This window comes from Poecilia formosa, unplaced genomic scaffold (genome assembly GCF_000485575.1).
Source record: "Poecilia formosa unplaced genomic scaffold, Poecilia_formosa-5.1.2 Scaffold209, whole genome shotgun sequence".
NCBI lineage: Eukaryota > Metazoa > Chordata > Actinopteri > Cyprinodontiformes > Poeciliidae > Poecilia > Poecilia formosa.
Window position 1 is genome coordinate 978,667 of NW_006800148.1, and position 27,774 is coordinate 1,006,440.

The 27,774-nt window shown below is 39.7% G+C and overlaps 1 protein-coding gene across 2 annotated transcripts in view; it reads left to right on the forward strand.

Moving 5' to 3' along the window:
• The first annotated feature begins 3,736 nt into the window (after positions 1-3,736).
• The window catches only part of LOC103148672 (zinc finger protein ZFPM1-like), a 99,118-nt gene continuing 75,080 nt past the window's right edge, over positions 3,737-27,774 (forward strand). For both annotated transcript variants that reach the window (XM_007567546.2, XM_007567547.2), the window contains exon 1: positions 3,737-4,130. In XM_007567546.2, the coding sequence (XP_007567608.1) occupies positions 4,091-4,130 (40 nt within the window). In that variant the 5' untranslated portion in view covers positions 3,737-4,090. The remainder of the gene's footprint in view (positions 4,131-27,774) is intronic.

The window sequence follows — 27,774 nt, forward strand, 5'->3', positions numbered from 1 at the left end:
TGCTCTCTGAACCCAACAATATTTACACATGCATGATTGCCCATATGGACAGATTTGAGGGACAAAGAGTTAACAGGCTGGTCACATGTCTTTGGAGAGCAGATACAGAAACCTTAGAGAGGTCTGAGCTGCTGAGTCATGCTGGTGTAAAAATCGGAGGTGGTCCAGATTATTTAGACAGCCGGGAGAATCTCTTGTTTTTGCTCCCCGTTCCAGAAGAATGACCTCTGTGGGATTTTTCCACATACATTTGAACATTTTGGAGTCCAGGCAGCAGGTTGATTTAAATAATTATCAGTTTTCAGTTTGCAAATTTTACACTTCTTCACATCACAGTTATTTATGGAGAGCCACAAGGTTCACTTCTTGGGTTGTTACGTTTTTCTGGACTTTTAAATCTTATTAGATCATATGAAATGAAACTCTATAGTACAATGTCATGTTGGAGTCATTGGATTTTTATGTTAATCTTTGAAATTTTTTAGAAAAAAAACTCGCAAATGTCTGAGCTTGAAATGTGGAAAATTTCCAAGAAAAAAAACTCAAATTGAGAACAATCTAAGAAAACTTTCAGAAAAAACTTGGATATTTCTGAGCTTGAAAAGCTGAGAATTTTCAACTTTTGGATTTTTTCATAGTCAAAAGTTATTTATGCCTTTGAAGTTTTGCACATTTTTTTGAGTTTCGTGAGTTGTTCCTCACACTGGTGTCTTTTATATGCACCTTTTCTGTGTCTGGTCTTTGTTTTTCTTCCATTACCAGTTGGATTTTTCCAAGTATAAGCTGAGGAATAATCAGATTAAAAGCAGCTGAGCCCATGCAGCTTTTAAAAATGCAGGGAGCAGATTGGGTTGGGGAACGTCATCTGTTTGCCCTACAACCAGGAGAAAAGACTTTGTTTCATCAGGCTGAACAAACATGATGTGCTCCTTGGACCTGTTTGGATTCAGCCTCCCTCGGCCACATCTTGGACAGTGGAGGCTTATCAGCTACATGTTGCAGAACGATGGCAAGAGGGGCATGTTTCACTCAGAACGTCAGCGGATTTATGTTTTTGTTGCTTCAAACTGAGATCTGAAACCGTTTCCTGCAGGAAGAATAAAGATGTTAAACCTGAAACATGAAGATCCGGATGAAGGCCATGACAGGAGAGAAAACGGCTTTTGTTGGACTTTGTTCGTGTCTGGCACATGAACAATGAGGCGACTGCAGGGGCGGTTCTTACATGAACAGCACCCTGGGTTCGTCCTTCCTCCATGTGCAGCCACTCCTCAGATGAAGCATGTCATGGATCCTTTTGGTTCTGACATCCCTATGGTGAAATTAAGATTTGGTGCCAACTGCCATCTTTGTGTAAATTTAACCATGTTAACAAAAGTGTGTTTTTTAAAGACGGCGCATTAGCGCCACTGTAGATAGAAAAATATAAAAGGAGTAAGTTTCTACCAAACAGAAAATGTTCAAAAATTTTCTAAAAACAACAACAACAAAAAAAAAAACCCTGAAAATTTCTGAGTTTTGAAATTTCTTGAAAAAGCACTGTGCTACACAAATGAACTTTGTCTGAAATGGAGCCAGAGGAAAATCTCTGACATCTGGGAATACTTTATGATCAGTCACAATAAAATTCTTCATAAATAATTAACCCCTCCACCTCCCAATTTCTCACCTTCTGGAAATTTCTAGTATTTGTAGTCTGATCACTAAAGATGCATCAGTCTTGCACAGCAGAAACAGATTTAATGCTGTTGAAAGACTAAAATTCTGCATGTAGCCAATTAGAAATCCAAGAAAAAGCAAATGCCTGAACAAGCACTGCACTCCCAAGACACTAAAACATCAAATGTCTTTATTGTTCAGTCAGTATGTGACATAAAGGAAAACCCAACACGACCACTGACGTTCAATATAAACCAGGATTAGTTTGGCTACAAATCATTTTAATAATTAAAACATATGACAATTAAATATGATTTAATTGATTCTCCTGTTAGTAAATATGAGTTTGATGAAAACTTTGTGACAATATTGCATTTACTAATTTTTGGAAGTATGATCCAACTTTGTTTTTCTTCCATTACCAGTTAGATTTTTCCAACTTTGGGTTGGGGAAAGTGACAGCAGTGTGACAGAAAATGACAGAAACTGTAGCAGTGACGATGCTGCTACCGTTTCACCAGCAGATGTCACTAGTGAGTGATGAATGAAGCATCTAGTAATGAACCTTTTTGCAAAGTAAAGGGTTGGAAAGCTTCATTGCTTCATGAGGCTTCATTTGCCCATTTCTAGGTGATGCTGCTAATCAGTAGGAGAGAAAGCCACAACGTCCTGCAGATACCATTCTTTACACATTAAAAAATAGATTATAATATGAGCATTTAAGCCATTACTAGACTGTTTCTCAACTCATTTTGCTGCTTTTAGTGCAGATTCCTCAGATAGTAACTAACAGCTGCAGCAGCTCTTTTATATGATCCTCAGAGCAGCTGGGGCTGATTGCTGAGTGGGACCAGCTGCTGCAGAGGAACCACCAACATGGACCTCCTCTCAGAGGAATGATCTGATCTCTATGTACAGATCAATGATGGTGTTTAAGGGCCATTATAGGAGTAAAAACCAACCTGTTTATGGATTCCTTTAGCATTAAATGGAACATTGAACAACATATTTGATGTGTATTGATGGTCTTTATCCCGGCATTTGATAAAATGCTATATTTGCTTGTTTTCATAATGTGTGACTGTATGTTGTGTTTTAGCTTAAAGTTCAAGCTAACCGTTTAGCCTTGTTAAAAGTTGGTTGGATTCGCCACTGATTTCTTACTTAGACATTTCCTCTAAGCTCTTTATTAGCATCTGTTGATTTATTACCACATAAATTGAACTACAATAAGAAAACTTGTTCCAGAGTGCTTTCTTGTGAGGTAATTTAGTTTGCAATTTTACAACAGACTTCTACCATTTACAGACCCAGATACACAATGAAGCAACCAGTGGCTCTCTTGGTCCTCCACCGCCTCTCTTAATAATAACTTTAGTTAAATGTTCTCAAACATATTTCATAACAAGTGAAAATTTTAGCAGTTCAGTTTTTTTTATGAAATATTTGCATTCACGTTTATTTTTTTCTTCAAAAGACCTAATATATAGATATAAATCTTTTCATGTGATGTTTAAAAAATGTCCACTAGATGGCAGCAGTTAACTTTGGTGGCAGAAACAAACACAGCCTTCTGTTTTTAATGTTGCAGCAAACACGGAATCTTATCTATCTTAACTTTTATTGTTTCATTGTTTTCACAGGGTCAATTATTGAATAGTCCCTAAAACAAATGATTAACCACTTTATTGAAAAAAATGTATCTATTTAATTTTTTGCTTTATTTCATTGTGAATTGAATCATACATAGTTGTATTATTTACATATTGCATTTTGACAGATTTTTCTGATTTTTTAATATGAATTCTTATTTCACTTGATTAAACTTGAAGTGAAAACACTTTAAATTTAAACTTAACTTTTAGAATATTTAATGTAATTATTTTAGTATAAGTTTAATTAATATATTTTAGAATTTTTAATATAATTATTTTAGTGTAATATTAATTATTAATATTTTTTATTTTGACAGCTTGAAAACGACGCCTGTGTGTGGACCAATAGGAGTTGAGTGCGTCTTGCTACGTCAGACGTAGGGGATGACGTAGCTCCTCCTCTAGTGCGCCGCCTCTGTAGCCGCACAGTTCTCCTGTACAAGCGCTGCGACTCCACTGTAAGCGGCTCTCCGGCTCAGACTCCCCGCAGGAGGACCAGTGGGCGGACCGGTGTGAGGAAAGTTGACAGAAACCAGCAGCAGGAATCCTGCCGAACTCCGCGGAACCGACGCTTTCTGACGGTAAACGGCTCTCCGACAGCCGCTAACGGAATAAAAGGAACCGCGAAAACGGAGGACAAGGTGCGGACTCAGCGGCCACAGGTAGCCCCAGCTGTCTGGAGGGTCATGCGGATCTCTGAGCTGTGAACCGCCGCAGACGAAGAGAACGAAGCCGCCACCAGAGGGAGGACCGACGGACGGAGGAGGAGAGCCAGCATGTCCCGGAGAAAGCAGAGCAAACCCCGGCAGATTAAGCGTAAGGAACCAACAACTTTATTCCTCCTTCGTGCTGTTTTCTTTTCATGGGAATGTTCCCAGAGAAACGGAATACAGGGAATTCAACCGAGTAACCACGGCGCTGAAGCTGGTGTCTGATGTGTAGCTCCTGTTTTGCACTTGGATAAAGGGATATTCCACTAAATATTAGAAACCGAACCCAAATATGAAAAACTTTAACTCGTGAAACCTGGATTGGCTTATTCTAAGTACATCGAAGCAAATAATAAACTGTAAAAGTTTTATGTCAATGTTTAAAATCTAAACGATGCAGTATAAACAAATCTTAGCGTAAAATGTATTTTTTTAAAATCATTACACAGATAGAGCGTTTTCAAACAATTAGTCAAGCTGGAGTTATAAATGCCAACAAAAAGCATAAAATCACCAGTTTTGGGGATTTTATAAGCAAGATTGAGGTTTTCAGATCACAAATTATGATTATTCTGCACACATTTGAGATGAGATTAACTATTCCAATCAGTATTGAATTAGAATAGGTTGTTTTGGTTATCTAAATAAAGGTTCACTTGCACCTTAAGGCTTAACAGACCACAAATAGTGTTTTAATGAATTAATCATCACTTTTAGATGAATCCAGTCCGGTTTAAGGAACCAAATCAGAACCTAACTTCAGTAAATCTGATATAAAACAGTTTCTGAAGACCAAACTGAGGCAGAACCGTTAAACTGAGCTCAGCTGCAGAGTTTTTCCTCCCGGTTTCATCCCTTTCAGAGCCTCCCTGTCGGTGCAGGAAACTTTTCATTCCTTCCTCTCTCTTTCTCTCAGTGTTCAGCCTGTTTTTCTGTGTTTCTGTCCATCGGCAGCTGTGCTGAATGTGTCGCCGCGGCTTCCTGTTTAATTCTGTTGTGGAAACGTCAGTGTTCTCTGAAAAAGCCGATGTGAGAAGAGATAAGGCAGCGATCCGATGTGAGCTCAGATAAAGATTAAAATTGGATCTTATTTTTTTATTTTTTTTTATTTGTTTTCAGTTTCAGGCTGCACACCCCCCTCACCATCCCTTCCTCCTTTCTCCCAGAGATGGGGGCTGCAGATAGGCCTGCATGGCTGATCTCAGCCGCTGATAGCAGCTCACAATCGGATCTTTTTTTTTTTTCTCCATCTATCCTTTTAACTCAATAATGCATCTGGGGGCCGCTTGAAAGGGGCCCTTTTTCTGGTTCTGGTCTCCGAGCTTTTCCTGTTTGTAAGTCCTACGAAGCTTAACTGGTGGTAACTGATGTTCAGAGTTGATAGAAGAAGAAGAAGAAAAGCGCATTAAAAGGCTTGTTGCGCACGGAGTTTTAATGAGTTGAGGAACAGTTAGGAGGCTGCAGCTGGAAGGTGTCTTATCTGTCTGTTTGGCTTTTTGCATCGTTGATTGTGTCACCCTGTCCTCAGAAACCTCCTGTCTGCTGGCAACACTTTGGAAGTTTAGTCTGCATGATATCACCTCGCAGAAATGCCTTCATGTTTGCAGCCGTAGAGGTCTGATCGCTGTGATCAGATCCAGCATGCAGCAGGTGCATTTCGCCACGCAGGAGTTTTTATTTTCTTCAGCATTTAGTCAACTTTACATTTTATTAGTTTTTTTTTTTTGCACAACTTACACCAAGATTTCATTTTTCTCCCTTAAATAATCTCAAACGTGTGGAGTGCTTGTGTAATTCATCTTTGCTCAAACCTTTTAATTCAATCGTGTGCAAATCTTATAAACAGAAAATTCAGGATGTTTTTTAGAGAAAAAACACGGAAAACTCTTAGACTATGTTCACACATTTTTTGCTGCTCATACTGCTAATTAAATGCAGACTTCTGCGTTAACAAACCAACCCGCATGCGCAGAAGAAGAAGAACGTTGACGTCACTCAGCAGCGATCTGTTTACAGAAGTAATCAGACTTCGCCTTCTTTGGATTGAATTTAAAGTTTATTCAGCAGTGAGAGCCAAAAGTATTGTCTAAAAATCATAAGACGAAAGAAGCTATTAAAACGTAAAAATAACTAATAGAAATAACCTTCTGACACATTTTATAATGTCATGATTATAATCTGTAGTCAGTGATTGATCTGGCTTCTTCTGGCGCAGAATTATGACACATTTCTCACGCTAATGACATAAAAGTCGGATATAATACATATTTGATTTACTTTCATATATGGGGGTGAAAAGATTTTAATTTGATCATTCAGACTGTCATGAAAAAGTTGGACATGGGAAAAAAAATCAGATTTGGGTCACATTTGTGTGATTATTTGAGCGTAGCCATAGTTGAACACGCCATAATTTTTTGTTTTTTGGCAGGGTGGTTAGAAGAAAATAATTGAAATAAGAAAGTAGAAGATATTCAGTTTGCATTTTGCAAGCAGAGAAGACTTCAAAAAAAGAAAAGTAAAGAAGTCTGTTTGCTCAGATGAAATCCAAAATTCAGCTTGCACTCCGAATTATCCTGAAAATATCACCGCTACTGTGAAACATGGTGGTGCCAGAATCATGCTTTCCTTTATGAGAGGAAAGGAAGCTGCTCAGAGTTAATTGGAAGATGACAGAATACCTGAGGTGGTGCAGGTTCACTTTAAAACAGGACAATAACCCTAAAAATGCACCTAAATGGAGCTACAAGCATAGAATGGCCTAGTCAAAGTCCCAACCTAAATAGAGTTGTGGGAAAATTAGAAAATTGCTGCTTGCAGATGCTCCCCATCTGACCTGAAAGAGCTTAGGATGATTTACAAACAGGAATTACAATAGACAATTTACGTTAACCTATGGGAGCTGAGTACAAATGCACTCCACACTTTTCAGATTTTTGACCGTAAAAAAAGATGAATAGGTCTCATTCACCTTCACTTCAAGTTATTAAAAGTGCTTAGAGGTTGGAAATGTGGCAGAAGGACCAGAGATGAACCAGAGATGAAACTTTCCTCCTCTTGTTGTTGATGAAACGTGTTGTTTCAGAATAAACGCCACGCCTCCTTTCATTATTGATTCATGTTGTTGTCAGAACATGCTGATGGTTGTCTGTTAAACTTCCCGAGACCAACGTGACCTTTGCTGATATCTGGCTTTATCTCTGGAGATCCTGAAGATGTTCAGCTTCCTGTCACATAAGCAACAAATCTGAGAAAGTAGATATTTGACTCAAATTGCTTTTAGCTGTTCACAGGATCTGCAGATGTGTTCGTAATGAAATTCAGTGTTTTTAACTGTTATTTTTATATACGGCTGTTTGGGAACAAACTCACCTGTGACTGTGCTGCAGCTCACTGCTGGTGGATATAAACATCTGAATTTTAAGCAAAATAACAAGAAAGATTTGTGCAGATTTTTGATTTTTGATTAATTATTTTGACGTAAAGTAGTTTGATTTCTTGTTTTTTTCCCTTTTGGTTTGAACAAAGATTTTCAAAATTGAAGCTTGGTTTTATCCTCATTGTCTTGTTCTTAGAGGTTGTTGCTCTAAAAATGCTTAAAATCAGCAGGATTTCACCTCTCAGACCCTACAGTGCTTAGAGTCGTTGCTTTTCAGACGGAGTTTTTCTGTTTACTTTGCATAAGATTTTCAATTACAAATTTATATCTTAATAAATTTTAGGTATGTGTTTTTCTTTTATTAGTTGTGTTTTTTCTGTTTTGTGTTGCTTTCACTTTGCTATAGTGACTAAAGCCTAAAATAGGGAAGCGTTTCACTCAAAAACAGACCTTGTCACACCCCATAATTAAAACGAGCTAAATAAAGTTAAGGGTTTTTAAAGATTGTTCTCATTTTTGTTGCTGGTAATAAATTAAAACTGATGTCTTGAAACTTGTACAGCTTTGAAACTCATTTCTGGACCTTTTCAATTAAAGGTAGGGTAATGCTAAGAAAATAAAAAAATAATAAAATTATGAGAAAAAAGTTAAAATAATACAATAATAAAGTTGTAACATTATGACTTTATTCTCGCATTAAGACTTTTTTATAAAAAATATTTTGACTTTATTCTCACTTTATTGTGACTTCATTATTTAACATTAGCTTAAAAATTGAAAGAAATTGCCTCTGAGTGCTTTCAACTTGCAGATTTTTGACCCAGGATTCAAAAAGTTGTGACAGCGCTGTGTTAGTTTAACCCAAGACCATAAAGCACAAAGATTTAAAACATTTTTTTATCTTAACTGCAAAATTAATTAATTTTTTTGTACAGTTTTAGCTTAACTATTGCTCTGAATATGTTGTTCTTTTAACAACTGGCCATTCTTAGAGTCTGCAGACTCTAGTTAACTAAATTAATTGATAATTATTTCAATAATCGATTCACCACGATTAAACTGATTATTTCAGCCATAATTAAGTTCTTCTACCCTAAAAGTGTACTCATTCTTGTGCAAGCAGGTTTTTGCATGTTCCTTTTTAAACTTTTTCGATGACTGTAGATGCTAAAGCGAGCAGAGCGCGATCGGGTTCTCATCCAGCTCAAGTCCAGGCTTGATCCCTTCTCTAACCCCTGCAAGGATTAAGTAGGTGGACAAAATTAAAGTCGAGGTTCCCATGCCAGAGGGGATATAAAGTCCCTCCAAGGAGGTCTGGACCCGATTTCAGTAGCAGAGCTCATCATATCCCTCAGACAGAACCAGAAAAACTTTCAGACGAGGTTCAGGTTGTTGGATCTCGTTTCCCTGAGCCGATCCGGGACCATTTGGCCTTCAGACTCACAGAAGTAGCCACTGATTTTAGCTGCAACCTGCTCCGTGTCACTTCCTGTTTTCTCATTTCTGTTTCCATTTAGGGCAGCAACTAATGATTATTTTAGTCATCGGTTATGCTGTCAGTTACTCTGACGATTAATCGGTTAAAAATTGGCACATTCTGCAGATTTTTCTTTTAAATGCAAATAAATAATTTAGTTTTTGTTTAAATAAGAAAATAAATATTTTATTGCCTAAAATGTAAAAACGTAAATTACTTTACTCTTCCACATGAGGAGTTCTGGGTACAACACATTTACAAACCAAAGTTATATATACATATATAGTACAGTTTTGGCTTAATTACAGCTGTGGGTGTGTTGTTCTTTCAGCAAATGGCCTTTTTGGAGTCTTTTTACTCCACTTAACGATTAATTGATTCATAATTTAGTTGGCGATTACTTCAATAATTGATTAACCATGATTAATCACGATTAATCGTGTCAGTCCTATTTCCATTCAAAGTTTGAAACTCCCAGCTCCAGTACAGCCAACACCGAGGCCTGGGGTTGTACTCCAGACCCAGAGGCCGATAAACTCGGCCCGGACTCGGCGAGCGTGAGAGAGCATGCATGTGCGCGCGTTTCCAGGGTGTCATGGCCGCCTGTATCAGCTGCCTCGGTCCGGCGTTCGTCGCCCACGCACCCGGCTGCCGGGCTGAGATCGGACGGGCTCTCTGCCCCGTGACTCTCTTGTGATTCGGCTGACATTTTGATAGGACAAAGTGGGGAGTGATAAGCGCTCTGTTTGGCTGGGATGTGTTGGAGGTGAGGGGGTTAGCCTCTGGTGCTACTTCCACCTTTGCTGCTCTTACTGCTGTAGATGTTTAGAGCCAAAGTCCCACCATTTTCAACAAAGACTGAAGGCTTCAAGGGTGGAAAATTTGAAACTGAAGATGAGAGTCTTTGTCTTTCTTTTATTGGTTTGGTTTAACTATTTAAACACAATTTAGGCTTAGATAGAATAAAATCAATCCAGATTAGCCCATTTTACTTGTGTTATGTTTGAGAAAAACCAAACACAGAGTACTGAGAGTAACTTCTTATTTTTTTTTCAAGCAGCCAGACCTTTATTTTATTTTATTTATTGGGTTTTAAGACATTATTTTCGTTCTTTGCATATTTTTAGTCCAGTCCTTGTACCTGACCTCGACAGAATGATGTGCACTGTGTGCTCAAACAATAGGGATAATAGACACGTTGATCACTATACAAGTGTCATGGCTAAAGAAATTCACTTCAGTAGTGTTTCAAATTCATGTTTTCTTTAAAAAAAATGCATATATCATGTTTAAGGCACAGTAATTATGGCATGGCACCTGGTTAACTTAATAAAAATCCCATTAACAGGTGAAGATATGTACAAGATGATTAGATTTACAGAGGTAAATCTAATCAAAGTAAGTTAACTAGACTGATGAAAACCTAAGATACGATGAGGCTGTTCAAGCAAAGGAAAACTAAGCTAGGCTAAGAAAAGATAAACCGTCTTTAGATAGGCTAACATGACCTAGGGAACAGTTAGCTAGGGCAAGCTAATTTGACATAAGCTAAGATAACCAGAGATATTTTTACTTTAGCTTTTACCAAAGGCTAAAGTAAAATGGGGAAAGCTAAGATTGGGTAATCTTTAAATATAATCAAAGTTAAACCAAGCTAGCAGCGCTAATGTCCGACAAGCTAGGAAAACCCAAGTAATCCAGGCTAAACTCAGATAAGCTAAACTACAATAATTTGGGTTAAGTTAACAAAAGGTAAACTAAGTTTAGATAGGAGTACAAGCTAGTGTACAATAAGTTAATGCAAACTAATGTAAGGTTAGCTAAAGTGAATTTTAAACATGACAACCTAAAATGTGTACACTAAAATAAACTAAGACAAGCTGAGATAAAAAAAAAAGCTGAACTGATCTAAGATAACTAAAGAAAGACGTGTCACACAAAGCTAAGCTAAACTAATTTGAGTTAAACTAAGGAGGGTAAAATAAGCTACTAAAAATATGTGTAGATTGGATAAACTAAGGTAACCTAAGCTAATTATGAGCAGTTTTATCAATATTTTGGGGATTTTCTGCTTTTGTGTTGTGTGAAGTTTACCACATTGTTACTATGAAGCAGAAAAACATAAATAATCTGATGGTCATTTGCTGTTTGTCAATATTTTTTTTTACAGAATAACTAATTTGGGAATTTTTTTGGAGCTAAAATAACTTTTCTGACATTTTTCCACAGACACAACCAAATAAATGATAAACAAACAGGTAAAAAAAAGAGTCTAGACATTCAGTTTAAAGTTGATTAAGTGAATAATCATTTCTTTAATGTTCATTTACTAAATTTTTGCTGAACAACTTGCAGGAGGTGATAACAGAAACAAGAAGAAAACAAAGCTAATCTTGTAAAGTAAATGTATGCATGTTTTGACCTTGGTGCAAACAGCTGCACTTTCACCAAATGTTTTTAAATAACTAGGAAAAAATCTCATCAGTGATTCATGTAAATATGTGGATCAAGGACAAATCAGCAAATTACAAAACAAGCCAAAACATAAAGCTTATTGGACTAAATGCTACCTCTTGTGGCCATCGTAAGAACTGCAGCTGCTTTGCTTGGGGGTTTTGTTTTTACCGGTAGAAGCTATTTGTAATTTTTTTCTTTCAGTGAAAACTAAAAGCTGACATCTGGTAAAGTCCTAAATTAGTCCCCATTTTAAACTTTCCAAGTTGACATAACTTCAGAAAGATAACATGAAGACAGCTGAATATTTATATCTCTTTGAACAGTTTTTCTCTCCAACAATGGATTAATTCCAGGGGCTTTCTGGAGGCTCAGAGTGAGGAGGAGAAGGAGTTGTTTGTGTAGCAGATAGATATTTGTCTATGTCTCTTTGTGCGTCATCCTCCCTAACGGTTGGCGATCTTTCAGCCTGATACGGCTCCTCTCCTCGATGGGGGAGATAGCATGCAGGCGGCCCACTGAGGCTGGATTCCCCGAGCTTATATTTTGGCGGTTGAGATGGGAGACGTGATAAAAGTTGGCGGCGATCGCTGCAGCTGATAAAGCGGGAAGGTGGAAGGGGAGGCAGACGGAGGGAGAGTAATTACATCTGGATGCTGCATGTTGACGGGCTGACGTCTGTGCGGATGAATGAATAGATTGAAATAAAAAGAGAAAAGCAGCAGGAAGTGGAAGTAAGCAGAACGCATAGCTGTTAGGTGTGTGTGCGCACGCGTGTGTGTGTGTTTTTAATGGCAGCCCAGCCAGCCATGCAGCTCCCCCACCCTCTGAGAAAGATGTTTGAGGCAGATAAGGAGGCCTGCTGATGGTAGATAGATAACCAGCTGCTGATCCTCGCTGCTGATTGGGCGTCGCTTTGTGACATCACCCTTCCAGCTCAGAGGTCAGTGTGAATAATAACACTGCCTCCCACGACTGAGAGCAAACCAGGACGTCTGCAGAGGCCAGACGAGGAAGCTGACCTCCTCCTCCTCCTCTTTTTTCTTCCTCTTGAATTAATACCAGCTCAAAGTTAATGAAAAAATATTTGTTGTTTTAAAAGCTTCACAGATTCACAGCAGAGAGATTAATTTGTTGGTTTTGTGAACTCTGAATTCCACACACCCACCCGGCCGCCTCACACGGCGCAGCAGCGGCGGCTCTCCCCTCCTGCGTGTGTTTCTTTAACTCCGGCTTTGTTCTGCTTTTAGCTCGATGTGAACTTTAGATAAGCCGCGGGGCCTGATCTCCGGTGCAGATACAGATCTCCCGGCGTGATTAGAGTTGTTATCGGGCCGGAGCAGGCGGGAGCAGAGGCTCCGCTGCAGCAGCGGCGACGGGAGCAGCCGGGGTCTGGACCCTGGCAATCAGTTCCAGCCCTAATGGGATTAATGTTGTTGTATAATTAGATGATAGGTGTGAATGCATTGCTTTCTCCTCCTCCAACTCCCCTCCACTCGCTCTTACAAGCATTGTCATTGATTAATTTAATTAGAATTAATGCCACATATTACTCATTCCTGATTCTGTGTAAGATAGTGCAGACGTGTTGGGAAATTCTGATGTTAGTTGATTTTTATCTCTGGGTTTTTCTCTCTTTTTTTTAAAACTGTTCTCTGAAGGGGAATAAGAGGAAAGTGGCAGCATCAGCAGGATGACTCGCTCTAGGTTGATGCCACTGACAGATATTAATGATGGTGACTGATTGAGTATCACGCAGGCAACGATTCTCATGCTGGAGATCAGATATCTTTGTGGGGAGCTGCATCAGGCTGCAGCCGTGCACACGTTTAACTTTCACACGCTACCTGGGGGGACAGAGTGCAGCCAGCAGACATGGCAGCGCTCCAGCTGAAATTCTGCTACCTGTGCAGGATAAATCAGGTGTTTACCATCTGATGTTTTCAAATACTTTAAAAGAAATCTCACTTTCAGGTGCCGGATGGATTGTGGATTCGTTTGCATGCATATCTGGGTTGGAATTGAAGCTACTGGAGCAGCACTGATGGAGAGTGTTTGAGTGTTTTCACACCTGATAGTCTGGAAAACTTGCAAGTTGCAAGATTTGTTGCATTTCCTGCTGCTGTGGTTCACTTTCACGCTGCTCTGTGTCAAATAAAACAAGCCCCTTAGAAGAACCTGTTCCTTTCCTCGCCTGTGGGGGCGCTGCACCAAGAACCACTGAATGAAACGACACAAAAACCTCAAAAGAAGACACTGAGCGCAACTTCCTCCTTCACGAAATGCAAGCAAAAATGGAGTGGCGTCAGATTTTAGCGGTTGTAAGATTTCTCTTTTGTTCGTAAAAGACCATGAGCCATTTCTTCCACTAACGCTAAACTTGTGCGTTTGTTTTGATTGTATTTACCCAGAATGCCTTGCGCTGTAGTCCATTTCCTGCTCCGATCCGCTTATCGCTCACATATGCATTGAAACTGAACCAGAGTTCACTTCAACCGAACCGAGTCCGGTTTGTAAGCAGACCAGAGTTTACGTTTTTAGTCCGATCACATCTCCCTTTCTAAAGAAATGAACCAGAGTTGGATTAAAGCGGATCAATCGGGGCTGGTGTGAATGAACCCATAGTGTGTGTGTGTGTGTGTGTGCGTGCGTGCGTGTGTGTGTGCACGTGCGTGCGTGCGTGTGTGTGTGTGTGCGTGTGTATGACCAGACTCAGTAAAAGAGGGAAGTTGGCAGGAAGCACGGTTTGCGTTTGGTGTGTGGATGAGTTATTACTTTTTCCTGCTGTTTACCCATGAGACGACTCTGGTGGCGCTTCACGCTTCGCCTGCTCGCTGCAGCTGTAAACGCTTTCACCTTTGACCCCTGCTCTGGCGGCGACACACAGGAGGGAGGGAGGGAGAACAACGGTAGCGTAATCGCTGTCCAAACTGTTTGCTTAAGCAGTAATTACCTCTCTGCTCGCTCGTTTCAGGGAGCCATCTGAGGGCTTAACTCACTGCCGGTGTTGTTTGCCTAACTGGGAGAGACCGCAGAGTCCAAACCTACCTGAACACAGAACTGAGGCTCGGTTCTGCTGGGTCTGCTTGTGGGGAAGCCATGAGCCACGTGGCTCTGATGTTTCTCGGCAGAAACTCCTGATCCAGCCCTCCTTTCTTTCTGATTTCCTTCCTGTGATCCAGACTTTCCTGTTTTCTTTTAAAGTGCTCATGATCAGTGGTTCTGGGTATGCTTCCTCTGGACTTTGGCTGGTTTTTATTCACATATAAAAAAGATAAAATGGAGCTACTCCACCTGATGAGCTTAAAAGCTTTGCAGAAGTTGGAAAATCGAGCATAATAATGATAAACTCCTGCAGATGAGTAAATCTGAAAGTTCAAATTGTTCAGTTGTGCCATTTATAAGTTTATTTCTCAGTATATTGCACATTAATATATATTTACATTCGGGCTTGAACTTTAAAGTGCTAATTTTCATTAAATAACTTAATAGATTTTATCACATTAAAAATCTCTTCTTTTTTCAAAGGTTTTGCTTTAAAAAATGATCTGATGGGTTCCTGGAAAAAAGCCTGAATAGCATCTTCCTGCTAACCATGTAGCAGCAGCACATGTTTAGGATGCTAAACAGTTTTAAAGAAGTATTTTCCAAAAAGCCAAAACTGTTTCTGAAACTTTCAAAAGCTGAAAGGGTTTAGTAAAACTTTGCATTGATCTGATGGTTGAATTATCCAAATAACAGATTAAAAACAATAAATATCTTTGAGCTCACATGTAAATTCATTCAACAATTCAGCAGCAAAAAGGGTTTTCAAATTGAAAATGTTGCTTATTTTGTCTGTAGTTTGTGATTAAAATGCAATTAATTGCAGTTAATTAATTACAGACCCTGCAATTAACTCAATTAATTTTTTAATGGAATCCTATTTCTAATTTGCATGTAAATTTGCCGGTTTGAGCTGAAGCCAATTTACGTCTGTTGACATTTCAGGTATTAACCCCAGAGCTGCATAAACACACACAGGCTTCTAAATACTAAATAATATCCATAATAAAACCATCCTAGATGGAGGAAATCACTTGGTGTTGCATACGAGATGTTTGACGTGCAAAATCTGACTGAGAAAGTTGATCTACGGCTCTGAAGGAAAGAAACTTCTAACAGTTTAAACAAGGAAATGATATAGAGATGGTGACATGAATAGAGTTTATTTTCAAAACTTTTAGTGCTTCCTGATATTGACAAGGTTTACTGGGTGTACGAACATCCTGGCTGCAGTCAGATGTTTTGCAGTTTTGGAGATTGAAAGCGACTTTTTCTAAGTTTTTCATGTGGCTCTTAAATTAAAGCATCTTGTCTTGTTGGATTGGACTGAAAATTTTTTATCGTGATTTTGGACATGTGGTTCTAAATCCGACCTGAATCTGAACGTCCAGGTCGGATTCATTCGTCCTGACCATCATTAATACTCGACAAACATCACTATTCTGCAAAGATAAACAACAACCATGGCGGACGGTAATGAGGATTAAGTTGTTAATGTCGGTGACGCTCCATCGTTAGCATCCATGTTTACAAACACTGAGCTTTTCCTCTTCTTCTTCTTTGTTATGCCGGTTGGTAAAACACTGTGTGTGACGTTATTGTGCCCTCGGTGTGCGGGGCACTTTCAGGTCATTTGCAGTTCACATACAAGTCGCATTTATTTGGAAGTCGGGGTACAGCAATTTATTGGTGCCGATTTCCTTAATTTTGGGAGATTGGAGATCAGCCGATACTTGCATGTGAAGCCGATCTTATCCACTGATCTTTTTTACCTTGGTAAAGGTCTAAAAATCAGCCACTGTCCTCTCCTGCTATCCCGTTAGAAAGATTTGACTGACAGACCAGGTTAATCATGGACATTTGTAGTTAACAATATTCATCCCACTGTTGCCAGTTCACCAACTTTCTTGTTATATTGAGCAACATTTCAGACAAAAAGAAAATTAGTATCGGCCAACATCGTAGTCTGCAGGTTGGGTTTTTAAAAGATTGGTAATCGGCGATCGGCCAGAAAACTGCAATCGGTGCAGCCCCATTTGGAAATGTGAACAACCGCTCAAAAAATCCGGATCTCAAAAAATCTGAGTTGAGTGTGAATGATCCCTTCCAGTTTAAAGATCACATAAAAGTCAGTTAAACATAAAGAGGAGCGCAGTGGGCTGAGATTCATTCACAGGACTGTATCTGTGTTTGTGTTTCTGGGAGAAGGAGTCAACCCGTGTTATGACAAGGCCCCTCCTGCTCCTCGCTGGCAGCGATAAGCCGAACCATTTGCTCCTACTGTGCTGAGCGCCGTGTTCCGGAGCGTTAAGGCAACCTGGACAAACAACACCACCTGACCTGCTTTTACAGCCACAGGCCTCACAGGCAGGCAGACGGTAACCGCCGCTGCAGATCCACTGGCCTCACACACCAAACCAGGCAGGGTCAGAGGTCACAGAGGAAGGAAACGTCCGTTCTCAGGAGCTGATATCACGATTTTCTGGACCATAAATCGTCCCACAAATTATTGCCATAAATGATAATATTGTCATTTTGAGACAATTTTCAAATAATATAACAATAATGCACATTTTTGTGCATTATTGTTTTGTTTCTGCAGAACATTTAGCACTGAAAATATTTTAAATGTCCAAAATAAAGAAGTAAAGCAACTGAAACAACAATTATTAAAATAAATTATAAAGTCTCTGTAACCAAAGTTGCTTTTCAGAAATTATTGATCATTCAGCAGGGAAAACAAAAACGTGTCAAACATTTGCAGGTTTTTCAAAATGCCGGTTTTCCAACAGTAATGTTAAAGGGAAACATTTATTTGATGATTTTTGTCCAAATGGAAATGATGGTGCTCATTTGAATTTATTATGCTAATTGATTTATTGTTTACTGTGACAGGCTTAGTCATGATTTCTTGATGTTTGGCTTTTATACAACTATTTTATTGACCTAAATATTAACTATTTATATCTCAAAGGGATTTAGCCTCCAGAGGAAACTTTTCCAGAGTTTTTGTGCTTCCTCCAGAAGTAACTTTGTAAATGTATCTCCTGCTATTTTCTCCTCCAGCTTTTTAAAATGACCTGGTTCTGTATTTTTCCGTCATAAATCCTCAGATTTGAGCTGCTAACAGGCCTGCAGAGTTTACGGTGGATCCTTCAGGTTTTCGTCTCCAAACGTTGACCTGGAGGTGAAGATTGGTAACTTTCATTAGTTCTTAAGGATAAACTTCAGATCATTTTGAACAAACATTTGCTGATGTTTGTCTCTCTCAGCATTGTGACAATCTGATCAAAATGGCCGAACATCTTTGATGTCATCATTACCTTGATGAAATGAATTGAACTTTTTCCTTCTGCATTAAAACAGTAGATGAACTTGATTCTAACTTTAATGGATATTTTGTAATTAACTCATCAATCTTAGTCTGAAGGTGATAGATGCATAATTTCCTTGACATAAATCCCAATTTATTTTTTTGATCATTAATGGCGTAGCGATTAAAAATACGGAGCAGAATTCAGTTTATTAACGCTGTAAAAGCAGCAAATATTCTCATGCTGGAGCTTTGAAGCAGCAAATGTTTGCATGAGACAAACTGATTAGTTGTTGCAGAAACAATTACATCTGGATAAGAAACTGCAATCAAACAGCTCAGCTATTTCCTAGTGGCTTTATAAACTGAAATATTATTTTCCGGAGCAGTCAGATACATTTTAAGTCTGCAGAAAGTTTTTAAAGAAGTTATTAAATATTTACAGTTTAATTCAAATGAAGCAGTTGCCGTATCAGGTGAATTCAGGAGATTTAAACTGCTTGGGAAGAGAAACGAGTTGACTACAGTAGCGAAGAAGAGGAGAAAGAGAAGATGATGAAGGGAATGAGGAAGTAGCGGAGAGGACGTGAGGCGAGGCGGCGATAAGGGCGAGCCGGCGACCGGGACAAAGCGAGCAGAAAGAGGAGAAGCTGGAAGAGCCTCCTGGGAGCCCCTTTAACAGAAGAGGTCTAGACTGATGGCTCCTCTCACTGTCTGAACACACACACACACACACACACACACACACTGATTGTGAGATGGTAAAACATAAAATTTGCACAGGTCTTTCTGACCTTCAGGCACTTAAAACCTGGGAAATGCCCTGCAGAAGTTTCCACAGAGGGCAATACGTTATAAACAAGATATTTCCATTTCTTTCAGATCTTAAAGCTTTATTGTGCAGATAGATTTACACCTACAATGACTAAAAGAAAAATAAGTCCTGAGTGGGTGTTTGCATCGAGAGGCAAAACTGACTCATCAAGCAGGAGGATGACTTTTTGAACCTTAAACTTGTTCTGTGCTCTCACCACAACACCCGCTGATGACACTACAAAACATGACGAGTAAATATTAGAAAGTCATCACTTTCTAAACTTAGTTTGCTACATTTCCAAAGTAACTATTTCTATTCCCAGATGTTTTGTCTTTGGCCACAGTGAGATCTGAGTCCAGCCCTGTTTGGGGCGCCACTGCTCAGCCATACTTTCCAGTAGAAAAACCGTTCTAAGTTTAAACGGCTCACAGAAAGTGAAACTTTTTCTGACTGAATTAGCGTTTTCTTATCTATTACAGTTTTTACACAGCCACAGCTTAAGTTTGATATATTTTAGATTTTCTAGAATCTTCAGCTCAGACTATGATGATGTCACACACTCTAGATTCTGAGCTTATGAAATACTCAGAAACTTTTTGATTCAAACCTCGTTCCTGGCCATAGTTTCAACCTCACATGTGGAATTTATACATCGAAACTAAGATATTTTCATCTACTTCCACCCCGTGTGTCTCGCTCTGCTGTAGAGCTTTTTTCCAAATCAGCCCAGAGAGCAGGGTGCGCACACCCAATCTGTAATTCACGCCGTTTTATTTTTCAGCTCCGTTTCTTTCCAAACTGGAACCAAAGGCTCTTTTCAGTCTTTCATATTTTCCACATAAAACTCTGCAGGAACATGAAAATTTCAACAAACGACCTCCAGAAGCTTGTGACACTGGAGGTTAAAAATCGTTTTAATACGACTTGTAGTTTTCACTCAGTCATTGCTTGTTTGAGGCTTAAATGTTAATCCGTTTTCCCATTTCCTTGACAGTTTCTCTGTCAGGTGTTCAGAAGAGGAGGGAGTAACCATAGCAACCAGTGACTCAGCATTCTGTGGTTGCATCGCTCAGCAACCTTTTGTTTTTTAAAACATCTCAATCTGTTATTATTTAAGTTCCAAATTGCCAAAGAGGCCTAAAAGAAGGAATTTGATGGATTTTTCAGGCAGGAGCTTCTTTGGTTAAAAACAATTATCTGGTTTTCTAAAGTTTGTTTTGGTTTATAAAATGAAATGAATATGTTTGTCGGTGCTACTGAGACTCCAATTGGTCAACTGCCTCAACAAAAGGTGGAATCTCTTCTGTTGACTTAGTAAGAGTTATTTTTCATTATTTGTAAAACCCGTGACATCTATAAATGTGGACTTTGTGGTTACAAACCTCTCCAGTGATGCTTGTAAAGCCAGAGAGGCGGAGTCTGGCCTGAGAAATGAGCCACATCAGACCCAGGTGCGACTATTCAGACGTGTATTTTTATGTCAGGATTGAATTTCGTGGGGAGGACGGCGGCTCCGTCTGTTGCCTTCCCTTCACGTCTCACTGTGTACGTTATGAGTCATGTGAGCCAGCGGCGTCGCAGCGATCCGGCCCTCTGGATGGCTTTGTGCTCGCCTAAACCGCGCTGCTCCGTCTCTCCCGGACTGATAAGTGAGCTGCCAATCACAACGACTCTGTCTGTGTGGGTGTCAGCAGGATCAGCATTACTGAAATGACTGCAGATCTGCTGCAGATGGTTTCCTATTGGGAGATATAGTTCACTAATTCGGGGTTATGCAAATAAATTCCTGAAGAGGAGAGTTATTTCTGTTTTAATAGTTGAAACTAAACAGGAGAGTCTAAGCCTGCATATTAAAATGTTTCAGCTAATTTAAAGTAGCATATTTGAAAAGCTGGTTTTGAGAAAACAAAACTTCCATATATTGTGATTTTTTAAAAAGTTATTTTTAGAATAGTGTTGAATTTTTTACATTTTCCAGACTATTTTTCTATTTTGTAATTTTTCTGTTTGGGAAGCTGAAGTACCTGAGCACAACGCTACTTTAGATGCTGCCGGCTGTTCAGACGGTTTCCACATTGTGCATTTTATGAAGTGCATCGAACATTACATTGGACATATTTTCCATTGATGTTGATCATGTGTCTATTGCAATATAAGTTGATATTGCTTTATTTCCCAGCCCTAATTTCAGATATTTGAAACCAAAAATGAATCAATAATTATCAATATTGACAGATATGAAACACTGATATCATAATTCAGGCATATAGTCCAGCCCTAATTTTAGATATTTGAAATGATAAACTAATTAGCAATTATGTATATCAGCCAATATAAAATACTTATTGCAATACAGTTTTCAACCATATTGTCCAGGCCAATAATCACCAATATTGACTGATATGAAACGTTTATATTGCAATACTATTTTCAGCCTTATTGTCCAGTTATAATTCCATATCTAAAAATAAAACTAATCAATAATCATCAATATCGACTGATATGAAATGTTTATATCGCAATATGATTTTCAGCTGTATCGTCTAACTCTAATTTCATATGTTTAAAACAAAAAATGAATCAATAATTATTGATATCAACTGATATGAAATGTTTACGTTGAGATGCTTTTTCCAGACATATCGTTGTCCAGCTCTATTTTTATATAAAAAAAATCTAATCAGTAATTATTATGAGCCGATATAATCCCTTACATCGTGATACATTTTCCTGCCGTATCGTCAGACATAAAAACGCAGCCACAGCTGGTTTTCTGAACACCTCTTTGTCCGTCCTGCTGTCCTGCTTTTGAAATTCCCCTCGACCCTCATCTTCCTCTATCTCCACCCTTCCACCTCCACTCCTCTATCGCCCCGTCTTTCATCCCACCTATCTGCGCGCGCCCCTCCCCGGGCTGCGCAGACCCGTGGCCTCGGCCAGCCAGGTCCTGGCGCTATGATAATGTGGAAAGTTGAACTGGCCCCATTACAGCGAGGCTGATGGGAGGGCCGATAACGCCGTTGATAATGGGTGCAGATAGCGCTGACACAGCGGTCCAATAGCCTGGCCTCCCCCCACCGTTCAGCCACCCCCACCCCACCCATTATCATTCCTGCCCACCGATGGGCTCCCAGAACGCTATCTCCTCTCCATTTCCACTCCTGCGACAGATAAGAATGGAAATACTGACTTCATAGCTGACTGATTAAAGTGTCTGCCTTTCTTGATAATACACAGATAAATTATGTTTTTTTTCTTCTTCTTCTTCTCCTCTCCTTCCTTTCTCTATCTGGAAAAGGGTGGGGCCAGCGGAGAGGAGAAGAGCCCCCTCCCCTGCTGGTTTCTCGGCTCTTTTTAAGGAGTTTTTCTCTGTTTCTGGTTGACCCAGGACAGTTTATTGCGTTTAAACGTCCAGGTCCAAGGAGAACTTGTAGTGCTGGTTCTGAAGGAGGGTGAAGTGTGGGTCGGGGGTGTTTGGGGCGGGGGTGGTTAACATCCAGATGGACAGAGATTAGCAGCAGCTGAACTCCCACTGCAGCTGCAGCCGTTTCCAGGTTGACTTTTTTATCAGCGATCGCTCCAGTTTGATACCGGCGAAGATCCCTGATGGATACGCTTCCTGCATCCGAATCCCCATCTGCTTTTCATCCCCCTCCCAAACAAAACCCGACCCCTCCCACCCCCGTTTCTTATCTCCAGCTCTCCAGCTCTCTGTTCGTCCAACTGAACTTCTGTCCTCCTTCATCCTTTCTCCTCCTCCTCTTCCTCAGGATCATATCTGCTTCCCTTCACGACCTGCCAACCTGGCTGGGATTAAAGGAGAGGTGTTCAAACTTTTGGCACCAAGGGCCAAAATCAACAAGTTCAAAACACTCAGGGGCCACAATTTTTATTTTGTTCAGTTAAAAATTTATGATTGAGGTCGTACTAAGACAATATGTTAAAAATAAAATTATGAGAATAAAGTAAAAAAAAAATAAAATAATAGAATACAGTTGTAATAATTTGAGAATTTAGTCATAATATCTCAGTCACATGAGAATAAAGTCATAGTATTATGAAAATACTATTATTTTCATAATACTATTGTTGAAAAAATACAATAATAAAGTTGTAATAATTTCAGAAGTAAGTCATATCTCAAAAACAGTCGCAAGAGAAGTGATGATATAAGAATAAAGTTGTAATAATAGGAAAATAGTCATAATATTGAAGATTAAAGTTGTAGTATTACCAGAATAAAGTCGTATGAGAATACAGTTGAAATTATGAGAATAAAGTAAAAATATTTTCAGAATAGTCATATAAGGAGGATAAAGTAATAGTCCAAATTGACATGCAATTTAATTAAAAAGTTCCTACAAACATTCTCAGTTTCCTAACTTGTTAGTGAAGAGATTAATTTTGGTTTACTCTTCAACAAAAAACAAGAACCGTCTTTGAAAACCCTTAAATGCATTTAGCCCATTTTAAGTATGTGGTGTGATAAAGTTTGTTTTTGGTTACTTTTATTATGACGTTAAAATGAAAGCATAAAGCAAAAACATGGCTAATAGAAAGGGGAAAAAAAAACAACAAAACACTTGGTTTGAACCTAAAATTTTATTACTAAAGATTTACATTTGTTATCGAAAATCTTATACAAAGAAAAATAAAAGTCTCCATACATCAGTAACATTTAAATCAGGCCAGGGGCCACACAAAACTACTCTCTGGGCCGCAAATGGCCCCAACGCCACACTTTGAACAACACTGGATTAAAGCTTCTGAAGGTATTTCTAATTCTGTCTTTAAAAACTTCTGATTATTATAAGTGAGCAACATTTTAAATGCATTTAAAGAAACACAAACCCTTCCTGCCACACCAGCTTATCAGATATTGCATGCTTTTATTTTGAAAAACTCGCAGATCCTTCTGATCCTGCTGTTTCTGCCGGAGCATCCATGATAAAGCCGCCGACGCCCATTTGCTTTGCAACCAGCTCATGTGCTTGTTGGAGAGTAATTTAATCCTTTAAACTGTCGATAAACAGTAAATATTCCTTGAAGGAAAAACACTGAAGCATGTGTTTATCCAGAACCGGCTGGTTGGTTTGGATCACAAACTGGACCTGAGACATGCTTTCATCTCCTCCTGCTGGGTTTTCAACTCCTGTTATTGATTAGATGATCTGTGTTGCTGTTTAGGATTGAAGCCCAATCAGATGAAAGGAAAGTGGTGACAGTGTTTCTGCAATGTCTTAATTAAAAGAAAATTTTAAGTTTTAAAAGTCAGAAATTCCCAGATTTGTCACTCTAAGTTTTTAACCCTTCTATTGTTTTTGTTGTTATTTGCACTAGAAATGAGATGGTTTGTTTTTGCAGTGCAAAATATATTTTTTTCAATTTTAACAAGACGTTTGTCTTCTCCAGCAGCCATTGTACAGCACTTACAGTGGCAAAACCAGCTGACCAAATGTGGTGGAACTCCGTTTGGGTTGCTAGGTAACAGGCAGAACTCTGCTTGTTGTTGCCAGGTAACGGCACAGAGACTGATGATTTGTGACATTCCGGAAGTTTTTGAAAAGGCTAAAAAAATATTGAGTTATTGCCAAAAAACCAGCTGTTTGTTTTTAAGCGCTTGTCATGATTTTAGAAGCATTTGAGACCCAAATAGAAGTATAAAATGTGCAAAATGCGAATTTTCCAAAGTAATTCCCTTTAACACGCTGTAGGAGCAATAGCAGCCCTACGTAATGTGTTGTGAAATTAAGTTATTTCTACTTTCAGCTGCATTAAGTGATGGCTTGAAAACTTTGAGAGTTCACCGCTCGTGTTCTTCTTTGGCCGATCAAAGAGAAAATAGTTTCTCCTTTTGCTTTTCACAATATAACAAAAGTTATAATTGATACTCCAGTAGATTTTGACAAAAATAGCATTTATTCCAGATTTTGATCAACTTTGACTGATTGCTATCAGACTTTGTTGCTCCCCAGCCTCCACCTGATGCGCCTCGTCCGCCTGGCGTTGCCACGGCGTCGCTCCGCCATCCCTACGGCGAGCCCCGCCGGGCAGGAGTTGTTTCCCCCTGCAGGAAGCAGCGGGACGGAACAACACGCTGTTCGGCGGGGCCACACGAGCTGACCTTGATAGATTAGACCCGGAGAGGCTTTTCTGTCTGACACAGAGCGATGATAAGTCTGCGAGAGAAATAGTTTTTCCTTTTCTCAGAAATATGGCTGCTTTGCAGGCCGGGAAGAGATTGTGAGCGTTTTATGTGAGTCTGCCTCAACCAACCAATCTTCCTGTCTGTGTCTGCTAATAAGCAACCACCCTCCTCCCACCTCACCAGATCACTTATCTAAATATATTTTTCCCTTTTCCCAACCCCTCGCTCTGCCCGGCTCATATGTGACCGGTTCTATCGCAGCGTTTCACACATTAACCGGGCCGAGGATGCACAAAAATCACCATAAAGGTTAATTCGATACCGAAACAGGCGAGTTTAGCAGTTTTTTTAAGGGCAGCGCTCCTTTTTTTGTTGCTTTTTTGTCCTGCGAGTCCACAGAGGGCTGGGAGTGGAAGGCTTGAGAAAGAAAAGAAAGAAGAAGAAAAAACAGAAACTGTGATAAAAAGCCGAGATAAGAGAGTGACCGTGTTGTGTAGGAGTTGATATCAATGTTATCTATCTGTCTTTTTTCACTCTGCGAGCCCTTCTCTTGTTTTTTCAGCCCTTATCTTGCTCCACCAAAATGCCAGGAACAAAAAGGGGAGAAAGAAAGAAATTACCGTGCAGATTATTCATGGGGTAGGCTGATAAAGTGTTGACGCTGAAATTAAGACCAGTGTTCGGCCGTGGCTTTTTTTTCCTCCTGAGCGTCTGTTTTTCATACCGTTGTTTGTATTTTTTATTTCTGTCTGAAGGTTTCTGCTTCGTGTGCAAGCTGTGCAGTGATAATTTCCTGCCGTTGGTTGCTATTAGCAGATTAGACCTCATTTAACTCTTTGTGCCCTCCATGACACCAATTCATTACATGCACACCCTCCGACTACACACACACACACACACGCACACACACACACACACACTCTGCTGGACTCAGATAAGCTCTGTTCTCAATCTGCTGCTAATAGAAAGGCTCAAACCAACATCGGACAGGTTCTGGTTTCCACAATGACGGGCCCAAGCGGGGCGGGGTGACACCGCGCCGTCCGGCGGCGTCCCAACAGAAGACATGGAGACAGGCGGGTCAGCAGCTTGACCCCACTTTACATCTGAATCCATGATTGCTGCTGAGAGGTTTCTCTCCTGCTGGCTGCAAACAGGTTGATTCAGATGAAGCAAGCAGATGGATAAAAGTGCAAAATAATTCAAATGGCTTCATCTAGAACAGTGTTTCCCAACCCTGGTCCTCAAGGCACACCACACTGCCTGCATGTTTCTGAAATTTCCCTGTTTTAAAGCACCTCATTCAGCTGATTGCAGTTCAGCAAACACCTCCTAACTGAAATCACCTGTGCTGGAGCAAGGAAACACCTAAAACATGCAGGGCAGTGAGCCTTGAGGACCAGGGTTGGGAAACACTGATCTAGAACGTCAGAAACATTGGTCTCCTTCAGGTCTTCATAGTTAGAATTCGATCAAACAAGCCGCCCTCCTCCAATCAGTGAAGTCTCAAAGCCTTGAATAATAATAATAATAATAATAACAATAATTATTATTATTGTAAAAATTGACAATAAAACAAGCTGCCCTCAAGTTTTATTTAGGACTGGAAAATATGTCTGAAAAACTTCTCACAATATAAATAAAAAATAATTATAATAGTAATAGAAGTGTTCCATGTCAGTCTAATTCTGGATTATTTTTTGTTATAAATATCTGAAATACTGCCAAACTGGTGGCATTTTACTCATCATTTTTACTTTTAAGCAGTTAAGAGGTACTTTGGCAAAATCTTAAACTGCTGCTGCGCAAGTTGTTGCTAGGTAACCAAAGAGTGAGAGAGTTGCTAGGTAACCAAAGAGTGAGAGAGTTACTAGGTAACCAAAGAGTGAGAGAGTCAGTTGGTTCCACCAACTTTAGCTAGCAGTGAGAGTTTGAGCGGCTAGTCTTTCCTCTTCCTACGTTGACGTAAATAAGGAAGACTGTAGCTTCTGCCGCAGTGCCAAGATGGTTTCTGTTGTGCGTATTGATTCATATTAAGGTTTTGTGCTTATTAATTTAGGCAGTTTGAAGGGATTCTTGGTATTCTCAGGCCGCTGTCGTCCCCAACTCCACTTTACTTACTCAGCCTTCAGTTTTTCATTAGCACTCTGTCTGACTCATAAAACAAACATTATTTCTGAAAATAAACAGACTGGCTAGTCTTTAAGTTGTTTTATTTTGTCAAAACTATCAAAGACTTGGACATCTGGCCCATCACAGAGCTCCATGCTTCCTCCACTTCCTGTGGACATATTTAATCTGCCTCTTCATGCTTGGCATTAACGACCGCCTCCGTCGGATGTTTGACGAAGTGAAATGGACGTAAAATAACAGCAAAACAAACTTTATGTCCGGGGTGATGCCTGCCTTTACCTCCACACGCCCCTCTGCGATATTTAATCGTAATTTCATACAATAATGGGTCTGTTTTTATCACGATGGCGTGTACCTGTAGACTGGAAAAATCCTTAACTGGAATGAAAGAATATTGTTGGAAGATTAATGAATTGAAGGAGAAATGATGATTTAATTTCTCTGGAAGAGATTATTTCTGTTTTTCTTTTTCTATCTGTGATTGTGATCTCGCATTTAAATAAAAAAAGGTTTTATTAGGCACTAAAAGGCCTTTCTGAGAGGAAAGTTGGCCCTGTTTTTACCCAGAGGTCACCTGGTGAGCTCAGGTTCCCCCTGAAAGTCCGTCTGATCGCTGTCTCCTCTCAGTTTAATCTGAAGTGGTGCATTATTCCCTCATTGTTTTAATAACATCAACAGGTTTCCACCAAGAGGACGACGTATCGGACATCGGCTGTAATTTCCTTCGCCTCGTCGCGGCTTCCTCACCCTCACCTCTTCCATCAGCGCCGAGTCTTCTTGTCTGTGTATTAGTATTAGCAGCAGCAGCAGCAGCAGCAGTGTCCCCTGAAGTAAAACAATCTGCTGTAATCTATCAGTGGCTTATCGGCCCTATCTGAGAGCCGAGAAAGCCGGGGCCGGGGCTGTGGCGCCGCTCTCCGGAGCTGATAAAGTTTCAGAGTTCAGCGATGATGAATGTTAAGAAACTACACCCTCGTTACCAGC